This window comes from Castor canadensis, chromosome 1 (genome assembly GCF_047511655.1).
Source record: "Castor canadensis chromosome 1, mCasCan1.hap1v2, whole genome shotgun sequence".
Lineage (NCBI taxonomy): Eukaryota > Metazoa > Chordata > Mammalia > Rodentia > Castoridae > Castor > Castor canadensis.
Window position 1 is genome coordinate 26,152,928 of NC_133386.1, and position 17,170 is coordinate 26,170,097.

Here is a 17,170-nt window from a genome sequence, read left to right on the forward strand (position 1 = left end):
ACGGGAAGACAGAAAAAACAGGGAAACCAGTTTCCCCACAGCAAAAAATTAGTACAGGAACCAGAGGGGAATGAAGAGAACAGAAACTCAGATCCAGACTCCAACAAAATGAAGATAAACTATGCCAAAGGACCCAAGGAAGCCCACAAGAATAATTTAAAAGAAGACATACTACAAGTACTCAATGAGAATTTTACAGAGATGATACTGGATAGGGTCAACCAAAATGTACAGGAGACACTCAAGAAATTCCAAGACAATAAAAATAGAGAATTTGAAAAAGCAAAAGAAGAAATAAAGGAAACCATAGAAGCACTGTATAAACACCAAAGTGAAAGAGAGAACACAATGAATAAATGGATAAATGAACTCAGGACAAAAATAGACAACAATAAAGAAGAAAACTGCCAGGATATGGAAAACCTCAGAAAAAAGAACAAAACAGAACTGCAAAACAAAACGGAAGGCCAATCCAGCAGAATAGAACAAACAGAAGACAGAATCTCAGAACTTGAAGATGAAATGGTAATTAAAGGAAAAACCAAAGAACTATTAATTAAACAACTCAAGACCTGTGAAAAGAAAATGCAAGAACTCACTGACTCCATCAAAAGACCAAACTTGAGAATCATGGGCATCGAAGAAGGAGAAGAGGTGCAAGCGAAGGGAATGCGTAATATATTCAACAAAATAATAACGGAAAATTTCCCAAATCTAGAGAAAGATATTCCCATACAGATGCAAGAGGCCTCCAGGACACCAAACAGACCAGATCAAAATAGAACTACTCCACGACATATCATCATTAAAACAACAAGTTCAGAAACTAAGGAAAGAATATTGAAGGCTGTAAGAGAGAAAAAACAAGTAACATACAAAGGTAAACCCATCAAAATCACAGCAGACTTCTCAACAGAAACATTAAAAGCAAGAAGAGCGTGGGGTGAGATCTTCCAGGCGCTGAATGAAAATAACTTCAACCCCAGGATACTCTACCCAGCAAAGCTATCATTCAAAATAGATGGAGCAATAAAAGTCTTCCATGATAAGCAGAAACTAAAACAATATGTGACCACAAAGCCACCATTACAAAAGATTCTGCAAGGGATCCTGCACACAGAAAGTGACACCCAACTTAACCATGAAAAGGCAGGCAGCACCAAACCATAGGATAAGAAAAAGCAAGACAGTAGAGAGTAACCTCAAGTCAGGTACACACAATCAAACCTTCAAACAACTAAGATAACTAAATGGCAGGAATCACCACATACCTATCAGTACTAACACTTAATGTTAATGGACTTAATTCACCCATCAAAAGACACCGTTTGACAAAATGGATTAAAAAAGAAGATTCAACAATTTGTTGCTTACAGGAGACTCATCACACCAACAGAAATAAGCATATGCTTAGGATGAAAGGCTGGAAGAAGATCTACCAAGCCAATGGCCCCCGAAAACAAGCAGGAGTAGCAATACTTATCTCTGACAAAGTAGACTTCAAACCTACATTGATCAAACGAGATAAAGAAGGACATTCCATACTAATAAAAGGGGAAATAGACCAAAAGGAAATAATAATCATCAATCTGTACGCACCCAATGTCAACGCACCCAATTTCATCAAACATACCCTGAAAGACCTAAAAGCATATATAAACGCCAACACAGTGGTTGTGGGAGACTTTAACACTCCATTATCATCAATAGATAGGTCATCCAAACAAAAACTCAATAAAGAAATCCAAGATCTAAAATATGCAATAGATCAAGTGGACCTAGTAGATGTCTACAGAACATTTCATCCAACCTCTACACAATATACATTCTTCTCAGCAGCCCATGGAACCTTCTCCAAAATAGATCATATCCTAGGGCACAAAGCAAGCCTCAGCAAATATAAGAAAATAGAAATTATACCGTGCATACTATGTGAACACAATGCAGTAAAAGTAGAACTCAACAACAAAAGTAAAGACAAAAAACATGCAAACAGCTGGAAACTAAATAACTCATTACTTAATGAAGAATGGATCATCGATGCAATAAAAGAGGAAATTAAAAAGTTCCTGGAAGTCAATGAAAATGAAAACACAACCTACCGGAACCTATGGGACACAGCTAAGGCAGTCTTGAGAGGAAAGTTTATAGCCATGAGTGCATATATTAAAAAGATTGAAAGATCCCAAATCAATGACCTAATGATACATCTCAAACTCCCAGAAAAACAAGAACAAGCAAATCCCAAAACAAATAGAAGGAGAGAAATAATAAAAATAAGAGCTGAAATCAACGAAATAGAAACCAAAAAAACCATACAAAGAATTAATGAAACAAAAAGTTGGTTCTTTGAAAAAATAAACAAGATCGATAGACCCCTGGCAAACCTGACTAAAATGAGGAGAGAAAAAACCCAAATTAGTAGAATCAGGAATGCAAAAGGGGAGATAACAACAAACACCATGGAAGTCCAGGAAATCATCAGAGACTACTTTGAGAACCTATTTTCAAATAAATTTGAAAATCTAAAAGAAATGGACAGATTTCTAGATACATATGATCATCCAAAACTGAACCAAGAGGAAATTAATCACCTGAATAGATCTATAACACAAAATGAAATTGAAGCAGCAATCAAGAGTCTCCCCAAAAAGAAAAGTCCAGGACCTGATGGATTCTCTGCTGAATTCTATCAGACCTTTAAAGAAGAACTGATACCAACCCTCCTTAAACTGTTCCATGAAATAGAAAGGGAAGGAAAACTGCCAAACACATTTTATGAAGCCAGTATTACACTTATCCCAAAACCAGGCAAAGACACCTCCAAAAAGGAGAACTATAGGCCAATCTCCTTAATGAACATTGATGCAAAAATCCTCAACAAAATAATGGCAAACCGAATTCAGCAACACATCAAAAAGATTATTCACCACGACCAGGCAGGCTTCATCCCAGGGATGCAGGGGTAGTTCAACATATGAAAATCAATAAACGTAATAAACCACATTAACAGAAGCAAAGACAAAAACCACTTGATCATCTCAATAGATGCAGAAAAAGCCTTTGATAAGATCCAACATCATTTCATGATAAAAGCTCTAAGAAAACTAGGAATAGAAGGAAAGTTCCTCAACATTATAAAAGCTATATATGACAAACCTACAGCCAGCATTATACTTAACGGAGAAAAATTAAAACCATTCCCTCTAAAATCAGGAACCAGACAAGGATGCCCACTATCTCCACTCCTATTCAACATACTACTGGAATTCCTAGCCAGAGCAATTAGGCAAGAAGAAGGAATAAAAGGAATACAAATAGGTAAAGAAACTGTCAAAATATCCCTATTTGCAGACAACATGATCCTATACCTTAAAGACCCAAAAAACTCTACTCAGAAGCTTCTAGACATCATCAATAGCTATAGCAAGGTAGCAGGATATAAAATCAACATAGAAAAATCATTAGCATTTCTATACACTAACAATGAGCAAACGGAAAAAGAATGTATGAAAACAATTCCATTTACAATAGCCTCAAACAAAATCAAATACCTAGGTGTAAACCTAACAAAAGAGGTGAAAGACCTCTACAAGGAAAACTATACACTTCTGAAGAAAAAGATTGAGGAAGACTATAGAAAGTGGAGAGATCTCCCATGCTCATGGATTGGTAGAATCAACATAGTAAAAATGTCCATACTCCCAAAAGTAATCTACATGTTTAATGCAATTCCCATCAAAATTCCAATGACATTCATTAAAGAGATTGAAAAATCTACCGTGAAATTTATATGGAAACACAAGAGGCCACAAATAGCCAAGGCAATACTCAGTCAAAAGAACAATGCTGGAGGTATCACAATACCTGACTTCAAACTATATTACAAAGCAATAACAATAAAAACAGCATGGTACTGGCACAAAAACAGACATGAAGACCAGTGGAACAGAATAGAGGATCCAGATATGAAGCCACACAGCTATGAGCAACTTATCTTTGACAAAGGAGCTAAAAATATACGATGGAGAAATAGCAGCCTCTTCAACAAAAACTGCTGGGAAAACTGGTTAGCAGTCTGCAAAAAAACTGAAACTAGATCCATGTATATCACCCTATACCAAGATTAACTCAAAATGGATCAAGGATCTTAATATCAGACCCCAAACTCTTAAGTTGATACAAGAAAGAGTAGGAAATACTCTGGAGTTAGTAGGTATAGGTAAGAACTTTCTCAATGAAACCCCAGCAGCACAGCAACTAAGAGATAGCATAGATAAATGGGACCTCATAAAACTAAAAAGCTTCTGTTCATCAAAAGAAATGGTCTCTAAACTGAAGAGAACACCCACAGAGTGGGAGAAAATATTTGCCAACTATACATCAGACAAAGGACTGATAACCAGAATATACAGGGAACTTAAAAAACTAAATACTCCCAAAACTAATGAACCAATAAAGAAATGGGCAAGTGAACTAAACAGAACTTTCTCAAAAGAAGAAATTCAAATGGCCAGAAAACACATGAAAAAATGCTCCCCATCTCTAGCAATAAAGGAAATGCAAATTAAAACCACGCTAAGATTCCACCTCACCCCTGTTAGAATAGCCATCATCAGCAACACCACCAACAACAGGTGTTGGGGAGGATGCGGGGAAAAAGGAACCCTCTTACACTGTTGGTGGGAATGTAGACTAGTACAACCACTCTGGAAAAAAAATTGGAGGCTACTTAAAAAGCTGGACATCGATCTACCATTTGATCCAGCAATACCACTCTTGGGGATATACCCAAAAGACTGTTACTCCAGAGGCACCTGCACATCCATGTTTATTGCGGCACTATTCACAATAGCCAAGTTATGGAAACAGCCAAGATGCCCCACCACTGACGAATGGATTAAGAAAATGTGGTATCTATACACAATGGAATTTTATGCAGCCATGAAGAAGAACGAAATGTTATCATTCGCTGGTAAATGGATGGAATTGGAGAACATCATTCTGAGTGAGGTTAGCCTGGCCCAAAAGACCAAAAATCGTATGTTCTCCCTCATATGTGGACATTAGATCAAGGGCAAACACAACAATGGGATTGGACTTTGAGCACATGATAAAAGCGAGAGCACACAAGGGAGGGGTGAGGATAGGTAAGACACCTAAAAAACTAGCTAGCATTTGTTGCCCTTAATGCAGAGAAACTAAAGCAGATACCTTAAAGCAACTGAGGCCAATAGGAAAAGGGGAACAGGTACTAGAGAAAAGGTTAGATCAAAAAGAATTAACCTAGAAGGTAACACCCATGCACAGGAAATCAATGTGAGTCAATGCCCTGTATAGCTATCCTTATCTCAACCAGCAAAAACCCTTGTTCCTTCCTATTATTGCTTATACTCTCTCTACAACAAAATTAGAGATAAGGGCAAAATAGTTTCTGCTGGGTATTGGGGGGGGGGAGTGGGAGGGGGCGGAGCAGGTGGTAAGGGAGGGGGTGGGGGCAGGGGGGAGAAATGAACCAAGCCTTGTATGCACATATGAATAATGAAAGAAAAATGAAAAAAAAAAAAAAAGAAAACACACATAGTCCTTCCAGGTTGTTTTGGATATTTTTTTAATCAAAATTAAAATACTTCACACATCCTGAAGAAGCTACTCTGGGGTTCTAAGGATAGAACTAAAGCATGAAATGGATCAATGAAGCATCAAAGCAATTAAGATAAAGCTAGTGAAGAATGGGAAGCTAATGATTAGAATTACTTTCTTTCACCTGCATGAAAGACCAGGAGGTCCCCAAGTCAGGACAAGGAGGAATGTGTGAGGATGTAAGCTGCAAGAAAGGTCTGGACCAGGCAATGAAGCAGAGGGCTGGGCAAAGCTCAGTCAGGGCAAGATGGAGCAGGATTGGGGGACACTCAAGGACTGATGGGAAGAAAGGCTTTAGAGTCTTTCTGAAAAAAAAAAAACTGGCAGGACAGAAAGTTATTAAACTGAGGTTGGCTCTGAAGAAGCATGGAGAAGGTAACAAAATGGCAGCTGGGCTACTGCCAGAAGAATGGCTGGATTGTTCCCAATAGGGCACTGAGTTATGCCAATGACAGGTCTTCTGCCAATGGATGTCTTTTAACCAGATAGCTCGAGGATTCCCTTGACAGACTTATCTCATCTGGACCAGTCCTGTTGTAAGTAACCTGGGTTAAGTGGAAGGGAAAATCCTGGATTTTGGTAGGACAAGATGGAGGTTCTTCATTCTTAAGAACAGAAATACTTCAAGTCAAATTCATATTGGAGGTGGGACCTCACCAAGTGGACTGAGGATTTTTCATGGGAATCTAATGGGAACTGAAATCTTTGCACGTTCAGCATCTTTTGGCATAGAATATTGATCAAAGTCCTGATAACTACTACTCCCATCCCTGACCCCCAATCTAATACTAATACATTAGGTTGTTCAGGGCTTTGATCAAGTAGAGGCACAGGATTTAGGTCTCTATTAGCTGGGGTGAACAAATTAGGTATTGGGCTGCCAGGTCTACTCTTTGGGACCTACCCTCTTGGCAACAGAAATTCTATTATCCAAGCTGAGATTCCATTCTGGCAAATGGAATACTGTGTTTTTCAACAATCTAGATGAGAACACAGGGTCCCTGGTATGTGTGATAGGAAGTTTGGAAAGGAGGCTACATCCCACAAATATTTATAGGACAGTGGGCTAAATAACAGGACACATAGGGTCATAAAATAGATAGATGAGCTCCTTGCAGATAGTACCTACAACTGAACCCTTAAACAGTTGCCAGCTTGGTAGATAAGTTCCATGGAGGAGTTAGCTAAAGAGCAGAGTGAGGTTCAAGGGAGAGAAGGACCATTTCTGCCTGGCAGAACAAGTTGAACCGCAACAGTCTTCAAGGACAAGCAGGATAAGGAAGAGAGAAAGGTTGCAATGATGTTCAGTGAACAATCTTGCTGAAGAAAACAACCTGGATCATGCCAACATTTTAGTGCCCCATGTAAAGGGTTACTTTGTTTTGGTCTCAGCTTCAGCATTGGAAGAAAGAGGCCCAGGACAAGTACACTATATTTCAGCTTATGACATAAGAGAGGTGGGGCCTGGGCAGTGCCTACAACCCAACCCTGAAAGTAGGAAAGGGTAAGAGGAGGAGTTAGTAAACATGGCAGATCATAGCTGACTGGGAAAGTGGATGGCTCGGGCAGCTGTGAGACCTACTGGTGAGGGCCCCATTCTGGATTGCACACTGCCATATTCTCCTGTGTCCTTCATGGTGAAAGAGCAAACAAGCTCCCTCAGGCCTCTTTTGTAAGTTCTCTAACCCCATTCATGAGGGTTCTGCCCTCATGACTTAATCGCCTCCTAGTTTCATTACCTTGAAGGTTAGGATTTCCACCCAAGAAATTGGGGAGGACACAAAAATCCAGACCATAGTTGGGGCCAATAGCATTCAAGTTTTCTGTCATCTGACAAATCTGTATTTCACCTTCTCACCCTCTATACCTCCCTGTTTTTTCCTCTGTGGTTTTGGAAATCAAGTGATAAAACCAAATTAACTGTGTCATTTTATGGAATTTTCAGTACGGTGTGGCTTTCACTGTGAATTTTCAGGGCTGGTGGCTGTGTTTTATGAGGCTATCATCAGTCTTACCTGGAAGAGAGCAGCTGGATTAACCTGTCCTCCCTTCCCCTGTACTGTGACTTCTACGATATTTAGTCTCTTGCAAATTACTACATTGCCCCTCTCCTCCTCTGTGTCCCATAGTCCTTGTGAAGGCTTGGTTATGCTGATACCTGGATCTGTCCTATCATTGTTCTCTGGGTTAAAGTGCCTGGCAGTTTACATGGTGGTGCACACCTGTAATCCCAGCACTCAGGACACTGAGGCCAACCTGGTTTACATAGGAGACATTGTCTCAAGAAAGGGGGGAAGACAGCAAGACGACTCAATGGGTTAAAGGAGGACTGACTCACGACAAAGGAGGAAAAGCCCATATGATCTCTCATCATATCACTTCCATAACATTAAGACAAAATGGTTAGTCACACTGTGATTGATTTGTCCTAATTATGACTTCTTCCATGTCCTAGAAGAGACTCTGAGAGGTTCCTACTATTGTGAATCATAGGCAAGCAGAAACCTCCTTATGTGTGTGAAAGGCTACAGTAAATTTACACTTGCTGCTACAGTAACAGGGTTTTCCAATTTCATCTGCCTTCATTCTCCTCTTTCAGAATAAAAGCCTCTGAGATGACAGATGCATCTGCTGTGTTTCACTCTTATGGTTTAGTTCCCTGTACAAGAATGTTTGATGGCATTGTGTACCTGAAATACAATAATGCACATTCTTCTGTATACAAGGATGACATCACCCGCTCTTCATCACTAGGATAAACACCCTGAATTATAATTCCAATAATGGTGACAATAGATAAAAACAACTGCATGCAAATATATATCATCCACAGTCCTCATCTGGCACCCTTCCCGCCAATTCTGTGACCACCTCCTCTGAATGTACATGAGCATTAGCTGGCTCTGGAGTACAGCTCACCTGCACTGAATAAAGTAAAACTAAAAATGGCTGAAAGGAGGACCCAACCTATACCCCTGGCCCATTCAAATGGTATTCTCTCTGGCTCACCTCCTCCCCCCACAGACCAAAATGATACCCGGTGCCTTCTGAGGAACAGTCCACCAGTGGACCAGGACCCTCTTCTGGTATCATCATGACCTGGAGCCCTCATGCCGCAGGCAGACCTTCCATCACACTCACACCCCAGTCTCAGAAAGTCTCATTGTCAGGTTAAACAACACTTAACCTAAACAACACATAACAACACTAACGGTTGGAAGCAACCTTTAGATCAGTGGTCACTACGTTGTTTTGCTCATATGGTCATTAAGAAAATTTGAAGATTCTGTTTTTCACATACTTTAGGGTAACATCTAATATTTTACAATAATTTTAACTGCAAAGGCTATAATTCTAGCCTAGTTGAACTATTAAAAATTTTAATTACAGCATATCACTTTTTAAGTGTATCTCATGAAATCTAAAGACTACAGCAATTTAAAGGTACTTTCATCCATCAAAACTAAATGAACAAACTCTTTCCAAACAGTAAAAAAAATGCTGTGTTGTTCTTTCTCCTTGAACTCATACTTCCATTCAACTTTCCCCACAAAATAATGCCTTACTGCTTTGAAAGGCTTTTGTCAATCTCCTTATTACACTTCTCTGCATCAAACCATGTATAAAGAGATTTTTTTTTCCTGTAACCATAGGATTTAAAAGTGTTCTATTTTCTTTTAGTTTGAGCTACCATTACTAACGCACACAATTGATCCAAAGAACATTAACAATTATTCACCAGAATGTTAATACACTTAACACAGAAAATGCAACTTCGTTAGACATGCATCTCTAATGAAATGGATAGGGCTCATTTATTTTTTCCTTTAGTTAGTCTATGTATCTATGAATAAGTATTACCCATTGTTATAATGAGGCAAGGCTTAGCGTCAATTCTGTGTCTTTCCTTTTTTCATTTTTATAGATATAGGTAGTAAGAAACCTTATCAAAATATGTTTCATTAAATGAAGGTAATATCATCAAAAAAATATTTTTGTCTATCATCTGGTACTTAAATTAGGTCTGCCTTCAATTCTGCTGGAGTCAAGAAGTCCAAACTACCTAACTTGAAAAAAAAAATATTTCCTGGCTCTGCTAATCATTCCCTTTACCAGCATGGACATTGTGTTTGCATAGCTCTCTGTGGTGAGGACAACGCACCACAGGGAATCCAGTGTTTATAGCTGTGCTTTTCTCCTTTGTCAAGCAAAAGGTGAGATGGAAAAACAAGTGTGGCAAAATCGGGTTTGAGCAAATCAGTTTTCAGAAGAGGTGCTTAAAAGTTGGTGACCAGGAAATGGACCCTCTAAAGCTAGTATAAAACCCCCTCAAAGCTATCATTGCTCTTATAAAGCCTTCCTTTTGGACACCTGCAGTGGAAATAGCTCTCTGCTAGTCATATGCGTGGGCTGTCATTCTGTCCTTTTGCAAGATCTAGGCACTCTAAATAAATGTAATTTGATTTTTGTGGTTGTTGTTAGAGGGTCTTGAACCTAGGTCTTCACACAAGCTAGGCAAGAGCTCTCCTACTGGAGCCACATCGTCAGCCCCATATGTGAATCCCTTACACTACGTAAGCCTGCAGCAGATTCCGTAGAGAAATCATGGGTTTTTTTTTTTTTTAAGACAGAAACGTAATTCTTGTTCAATCTACTTTAAAAGAGAGGAAATGCCCAATAAATCATACCATGACAATACAGGAATCATACACCACAGAGTTCTGTAAGCTCAATATTTCTTATAACCGCAGAGAAGAACTTGAAAATGGTCCAAATTAGTAATAGAAAAACTGTTAAATAAGTTATACTACAGTCATGTGATAGAAGTATGTGTAATACCTTAATTTGATGAATGTATATTGACATTAGAAAACATTCTTCACACTGTATAGAGTGAAAAAGCTAGCAGGAAACAAAGTCGTAAATAAAATTTCATGTTAATTTATAAATGCATATGTGTATGTAAAACAGACTTAAGGCAATCTATTAAACTCTTTTTGGTCATTGGACAACTTTCTTTTTTATACTTTCATTCTTTCCAAATTTTTCACAAGGGACATGTATTTCTCTTATAAGGAAGAGGAAAAAAGGAAGAAAGGTGTGGAGGGAGGTGAAGAAGTAGGGGAAATAGGTTCGCTTCTCAGGAATGCGTGTGGTTGTAGACTGGTCACCAGTAAGATGGTGTCCAGTCAGGGTTGACATGAAAGCTGAAATCTACCCTGGCTAATGTAGGGCTGCACCCCATAGAGGGGTGTCATTTTCTAGTCTGCAGTGGAAGATACTGCCCATTGACCACTCCCTTGCTTCAGTTTGGTCATGCCTCTCCTTGTCCACTTTTATCCTTTGACCTCTGATTTCTGTGGCTAATTCCTTAGGATTACTGACTTCATTCACTCTATATACTGATGGAAATCAATCAGGCTCCCACAATGTGAACCATATGAAATAGCCCAGCTCACAGACGCAAAATAAAAAACAAAACAAAACATTAGTCAGCAAGTAAAAATGCAGTAAAGCAATGAGGTGATCCAGTCTTCAGAAAAACACAATGGAGGGCTGGTGTTGTGGCTCAAGTGGTAGAGCACCTGGCTAGCAAGCATGAGGCCTTGAGTTCAAACCCAATGCCGCACCCCAACAAAGTAAAAAAAAGTGTCACAGAAAAACACAACGGGCAATGTTTGCTTCTTCTATCTTACATGGTCTCCATCTCTTACCTCAGCAAATGGGGAGGGATCTTGACAATGGTGTCCAGGCTACCTAGGGTCTCTGTGAAAGGAAAATTACAAGGTTATAAGTAAGTATTTAAAGTCTGCAAACCTATACTATACATGAATTTCACTGTTGGATTCTTTCTTCCCCTGGAAATTCAGATAAAAATAGTCAATTTTCAATTATCTGCATGCAAGTCATCCTTATGTACAGATTCTTCTCCCTTCATAACCCTAGAGGCTTCCCTGGACCTTGCCTTACTCTTGGGAAAGGGAAAGTAAAGAATTAAGACATATTTCCCTTTAGAAAGACTAGTTCAACTACCTGAACCAGAATGCCAATCCCATCTATTCACAACTGACCAAGATATATGTTCTTGCAATCAAACTAGAGAAATGAAAGCTATTTTCCTTGAAAATACAGTTTCAACATTCTTAAGCAGTAGTGCACACTTGTGAAAGATTTCCAAGTTCACAAAGCACCTTAGACAACACACATTGTGACGTGGTAGGTTAACCCCTCTGTTTTATCACACTGCAGTGAGGGATACTGGTTAGAAGGCCCATCCTCAAATCTCATTAGTCCAATCTGAATATTCAGTATCTTACTATGGTTTGTGATTATCCACACTTCTACCACCCTTAATTGTAGAATCAATAAAAACTCACTATTCCCTTTCCCCAAAACTGCTCTATTTTAATGGCTCCCACTTTTGTCTAGATGATCTCCTTAGAATCAACAAGTTCTGTGAATTTGAACCATTTCCCTTGGGGAAGGAGACACATCTTTTCTCACCTTGCTAAGAGATCAGAGGGAAGAAGAGAAACCACCTGCCTCCCTGAGACTCAGGACTAACAGGCAAAGTGAGATAGGATCTGGCCTGTGTAGCCAATGGGGCAAAACAGTGGATTTAACAAAGACAATTAATCGGCAAAACAGAAAGATGAGTTCAGCAGGGTCAGTGGTGCCTTGGCGAGGGACCAAGGGAGGAGGATGATGAGAAAACGAAGCCCTCAGACCTTTGAGGGAGCAGCTCAAAGGTCACACAGACCAGCATGGCCCAGCAGTTAGCATGACAGGGGCCAATGCTCAGGGCAAACTGATTCTCCTTGCCAAGGAAAGGCAATGACACTGAGCCACCAAACCAGAGTGTTTTTCCCCTCCAGAGAGAGGGATCTGTATCCAACTCAGAATGTGAAACAGTGTCCTGCTCTACAAATACTAAGTGAGCAGAAAAAAGGGAAAAGATGGTGGGGGTGTGGCTCAGCGGTAGAGCACTGGCCTAGCATGCACATGGCCCTGGGACCAACCCCAGCAAAGAAAAAAAGGGAAAAAGAAAAAGAAAGGCAGCCACACAGCAGCAATGAGTGCAGGCAGTGTCAGAGGACCCCCCGTCTAGGTATACGGGGATAAGTGTGGAACTCAAGGTAAAGAGAGTCCAGTGGGTGCAGAGGGAAAGTTGTGCAACCCAGCTGGAGTCACCCAGGGAAGAGAGGTCGCTTGAGGAAGGCGACCACGGAAGCACCAACAGAGAAAGCAAAGAGAACCAGACTCCATTTCCAGGTCCACACCAGTGACTGGCACTGGGGAATGGGACAAGTCACTTGTCCTCTCCAAGCTTCAGTTCTCTCCTCTCAGAATTGTTTGCTTTCAGTGCTGGGGATGGAACCCACGACCTCCTGCATTCTAGGCAAGCACTCTCCCACTGAGCTACACCCCTAGCCCAGTTCTATCATCTTCTAGGAGAGAGTGATAACATCTACCCCACTAGTAAGAGCTAATGAAATAATGACCATAAAATGCCTGGCACTGTTCTTAGATGTCAGTGACAGCTCCTATTTCCTCTCCATGATTCCCCGACTAGACACTGGGCCAGGTACTACAATAGGGATGTAGTGGCAAGGACAGACATGGTTGGGGAATTTGGAGAACAGATTATTAGGCAAATGTGGGACAGGAGACCCCTCTGTGGACTGTGGCACCTGGGCTTCCAGCAGGAGGGACAAGACTGAAACTGACTGTGTAAACTAGGTTAGGATGGGACATCCCAAGTAAATGGAGTAATGAGCTCAAAAGACATCAAGACTTAGCCAGGCATAATGGTATATAACTGTAGTCCCAGCTATTTTGGGAGGCTAAGGCAGGAGGCCTCCTTGGGCCCAGGAGTTTGAGACCAGCCTGGGTAACATGGTAAGACCCTGTCTCAAAAACAAACAAACAAACAAGTAGACAAATAACAAGAACAAAAAACAATCAAGACTTAAAAAGTAAAACACACAGAGAGAATCACAACTATTTTCACAGACTCCATGCGGCCACTCTGGTCAAGCCACCATATCTTTCTCACCTGGTGACTACAACAGCCTATGCCCTGGGCTGCCCACCTCTGGGCTCACCCCCTGTACCTGCAGGCTCTCTCAACCCAGCAGCCTGAGAGATCTGTCAACAGCCACATCAGGATCCTTTTCCCTCCACTCCAAATAACTCCCTGTCTCATTTTAAATAAAGTTAAACCCTGAGAAAGTCCAACAAGGTCCTTCAGGGTCTGGCCTGTCACCTCCTAGTTGCTTGACTGGCTCTATCTGGCTTCCTTACTCCTTCTTGAAGCCACTAGATATTTCCCCCATTCACAGCCTCCCTTTTAGGAAGGTTTTCCTTAAATACCCTATTTAAATTGCATCTCCTTTTTCCTCCAGATCACCTATTTCCTTTTACAAGTTTATGTTTTCCTTTAGCCCTAATCACTATCTGAGTTGTCGTGTATATTTGTATTTTTTGGGGGTGGGACTAGAGTTTGAACTCAGGGCTTCATGCGTGCAAAGCAGGTGCTTTACAACTTGGGCAACTCTGCCAGCCCATTTTGCTCTGGTTATTTTGGAGATGGGATCTCCTGTGCTGGCCTTAACCTGCAATCCTCCCCATCTCAGCCTCCCAAGTAGCTAGGATTTCAGGTATGAGCCATCAGCTCCTTCCAAGAGCCTGTAAACGCCACCAAGGCAGAGCTGGATCCTTTGGCCTATTTTGATCACTATGGTACCAGCACCCAGAACAGCATCTGGCATGTGGTAGGTGCTCACTAAGTACATGCTAAATTAATGACATAAGATATAGCATATGTGAGTTACTGAAAGAAGATCAGTGTGGCCGAAATCCAGTGTACCAGTGGGAGGGTGGCACAGGAGGAGGCTGCAGGGCAGGTAGGAAGCAGGCTGTGCAGAGCTCAGCAGAACACATTTAGGATATCAGTCCATCTTAACAGGATGCCATCCCATGTATCCACATGGCATGATCCCCACGGCATGATCAGATTAGGGCTTCCAAGTTGGTGTGGCCTGGAGAATAGCTTAAAAAGGACTGGAGTAGATGAGGAAGGAGTAGATAGGAGGCTGTCACAGAAGTGTAAGAAAGGAAGGAAAATCACTTTGATTGGAGGGCTGGCAAGAAAGGTAGAGAGAAGCAAAGAGCCTGGAGGTATAGTTAGTAGCTAAAAATTGGGAGAACTAAGCTAGGTGTGGTGACCAACATCTGTGATCCTAACACTTGGGAGGCTGAGGCAGGAGGATTGTGAATTCGAGGCTAGCCTGAGCTACATAGTGGAGACCTTGTCTCAAAAAACCAAAACCAAAACCAGGTGCCAGTGGCTCACACCCATAATCCTAGCTACTTGGGGGGCTGAGATTCCAGGCTAGCCAGGCAAAAAAGTTTGTGAGACTCCGCCCCCACCCCCATCTCAACACAGAAAAGTCGGGCGTGGTGGTGTGAGCCTGTCATCTCAGCTATATCACAAAGCATAAAATAAGAGGATCATGGTACCAGGCCTGGGCAAAAAGCAAGACTATCTACAAAATAACCAGAGCCAAAAGGGCTGGAGATGTGACTCAAGTGAGAGAGTACCTACCTCACAACTATAAAGCCCTGAGTTCAAACCCCAATACCACCAAAAAAAAAAAAAATCAAGAACAAAACAAACAAAAAAGAACTGAACTTGGGTGACTGGGAATGGTGGCAAATTATAAAATGAATTAAGGATGACTCCAGGTTTCAGGTTTATACAATGGAGTAGACAATGACATCAACTAATGACCTAGAACACCAGAGGCGAGCCAGGTTTGGGGGTGAGGTAGGATGGGGTGACCACACAGTCACTTTGGACCACTCAAGTAGAGGTGCTGAGGAGGTAGCTTCCTCAGGATTTGGATGTCAGAGCACAGGTGTGGACTAGCTTCAGCTCATCAGACTGAGCTGAAGCTGGAGGTATGGTGCACTCAACCACAAACACAGAGCAGCTCAAGAGCCACAGCAACAGTAGGTCAGTCATGAGGTAGGCAAAGTGGCCACCCAGACGCATGTGGCGTCATTGATGGAGGTGAAAGTCAGATCAGACTGGGACCAAGAGTGAGTGGAAACTGAGGACATGGGCACAACCCCTGCCAAAATTCTTTGAGAAGTCCATCTGGGAAGGTTGCAGAACCTGTAGCTGGCAGGGAAAGCAGGTGGGTAGGTAGGAGTATGGTGGTGGTGATGGGGTAAATGATTCTCCTCCTAGTTGGGGTTTCTGCCTCTAATTTTCTCTCTTCTCACCTTTATTTCTCAAGTTCATTCTACATAAGTCCCCCATATATGTAAAAAACTAGAAGTATTTCTAAAACATGGGCATGGCTCTTTCCAGATGTAACTCTCAACCACTCCATCATCTATCCCCTAGCTCCTAGCCTCCACATTTGCCAGTGTCTGAAGGAAAACTCTTTTCTTCTAGGCTCTAACTGAGTTCAACCCAGCCTACTCATACTTTTCTACTCTGTAGTCAGAACATCTTCTCACTGACAAAAAAAGAATGCAGATAGTACCAAATAAAGAGAAGATACATACATATTCCTTGCTAGTTAATGTGCAAACATTTAGAACACTGATTTTTAGAAAAGTGTTATGACAAAGTAGAACAAAACACTAAAGTTAAAATTGTATTAAAGAGCTCCTCGGGGGGTGGAGATTGAGAGGATCTGGGTTCAAGGTCAGCCCGAGCAAAAAGTTAGTGAGACCTCTCCATCTCAACCAACCAGCAGGAGGACATAGTGGTAACATGTCTATAATCCCAACTACAGGGATAGGATTGCAATCTGAGGCCAGCCCAGGGTCAAAAGCACAAGACCCTTTCTGAAAAATAACTAAAAGCAAAAAAGGACTGGTGGTTGTGTGGTTTGAGTGGTAGAGTACCTAACTAGAAAATGTGCAGTCCTGAGTTTAATCCCTGGTACCTTAAAAAAAAATTAAAGAAAAAAATAACAAAGAAGAAAATGCTAAAGTTCAAAAAATAATAATACACACTATGTATGACAATGACACTTTACAAAAGAAAAAGTTTTTAAAATGCCTATAGTGAAAAGATTATACAGGTAATTTTTACTTTTCTATATTGTGCTAATGTTTTTCACTATTCTAAAACGAACATATTACTCTTACAAATAAAAAAGGACGAATAACATTTGAAACCCAAACAAGTCACTGAAGAATTAATTGACTGAACAACTCTCAAACTGTAGGGGCAGAAGCCACCAAAGCAGCCTAATCCACAGTGCCTGACTCACGGAGTTCACCACCCTGGGGACATTTGTTACTCTGAAGGACCAGCATCCTCTCTCCTGCCTTCTGAAGCCACACATGATTTTGTTTTGAGGAAACCATCTTTCTCTAACACTAGATTTCAGTTGGACTCATGGCCTAGGCATAACCCAGTTAGCTCACTGTATTCTTTGGCTAGAGGTCAAGTTTAGGAATTCTGACATGACCCATCAGGACAAGAGAAACCAATGAGCAGGCA

At 41.0% G+C, this 17,170-nt stretch overlaps 1 protein-coding gene across 1 annotated transcript in view; it reads right to left on the reverse strand.

Moving 5' to 3' along the window:
- Positions 1–17,170, reverse strand: part of Arfgef3 (ARFGEF family member 3) — a 141,641-nt gene that overhangs the window by 121,487 nt on the left and 2,984 nt on the right. The window contains exon 2 of the mRNA XM_074073635.1: positions 11,358–11,409. Coding sequence (XP_073929736.1) covers positions 11,358–11,409 — 52 coding nt within the window. The remainder of the gene's footprint in view (positions 1–11,357; positions 11,410–17,170) is intronic.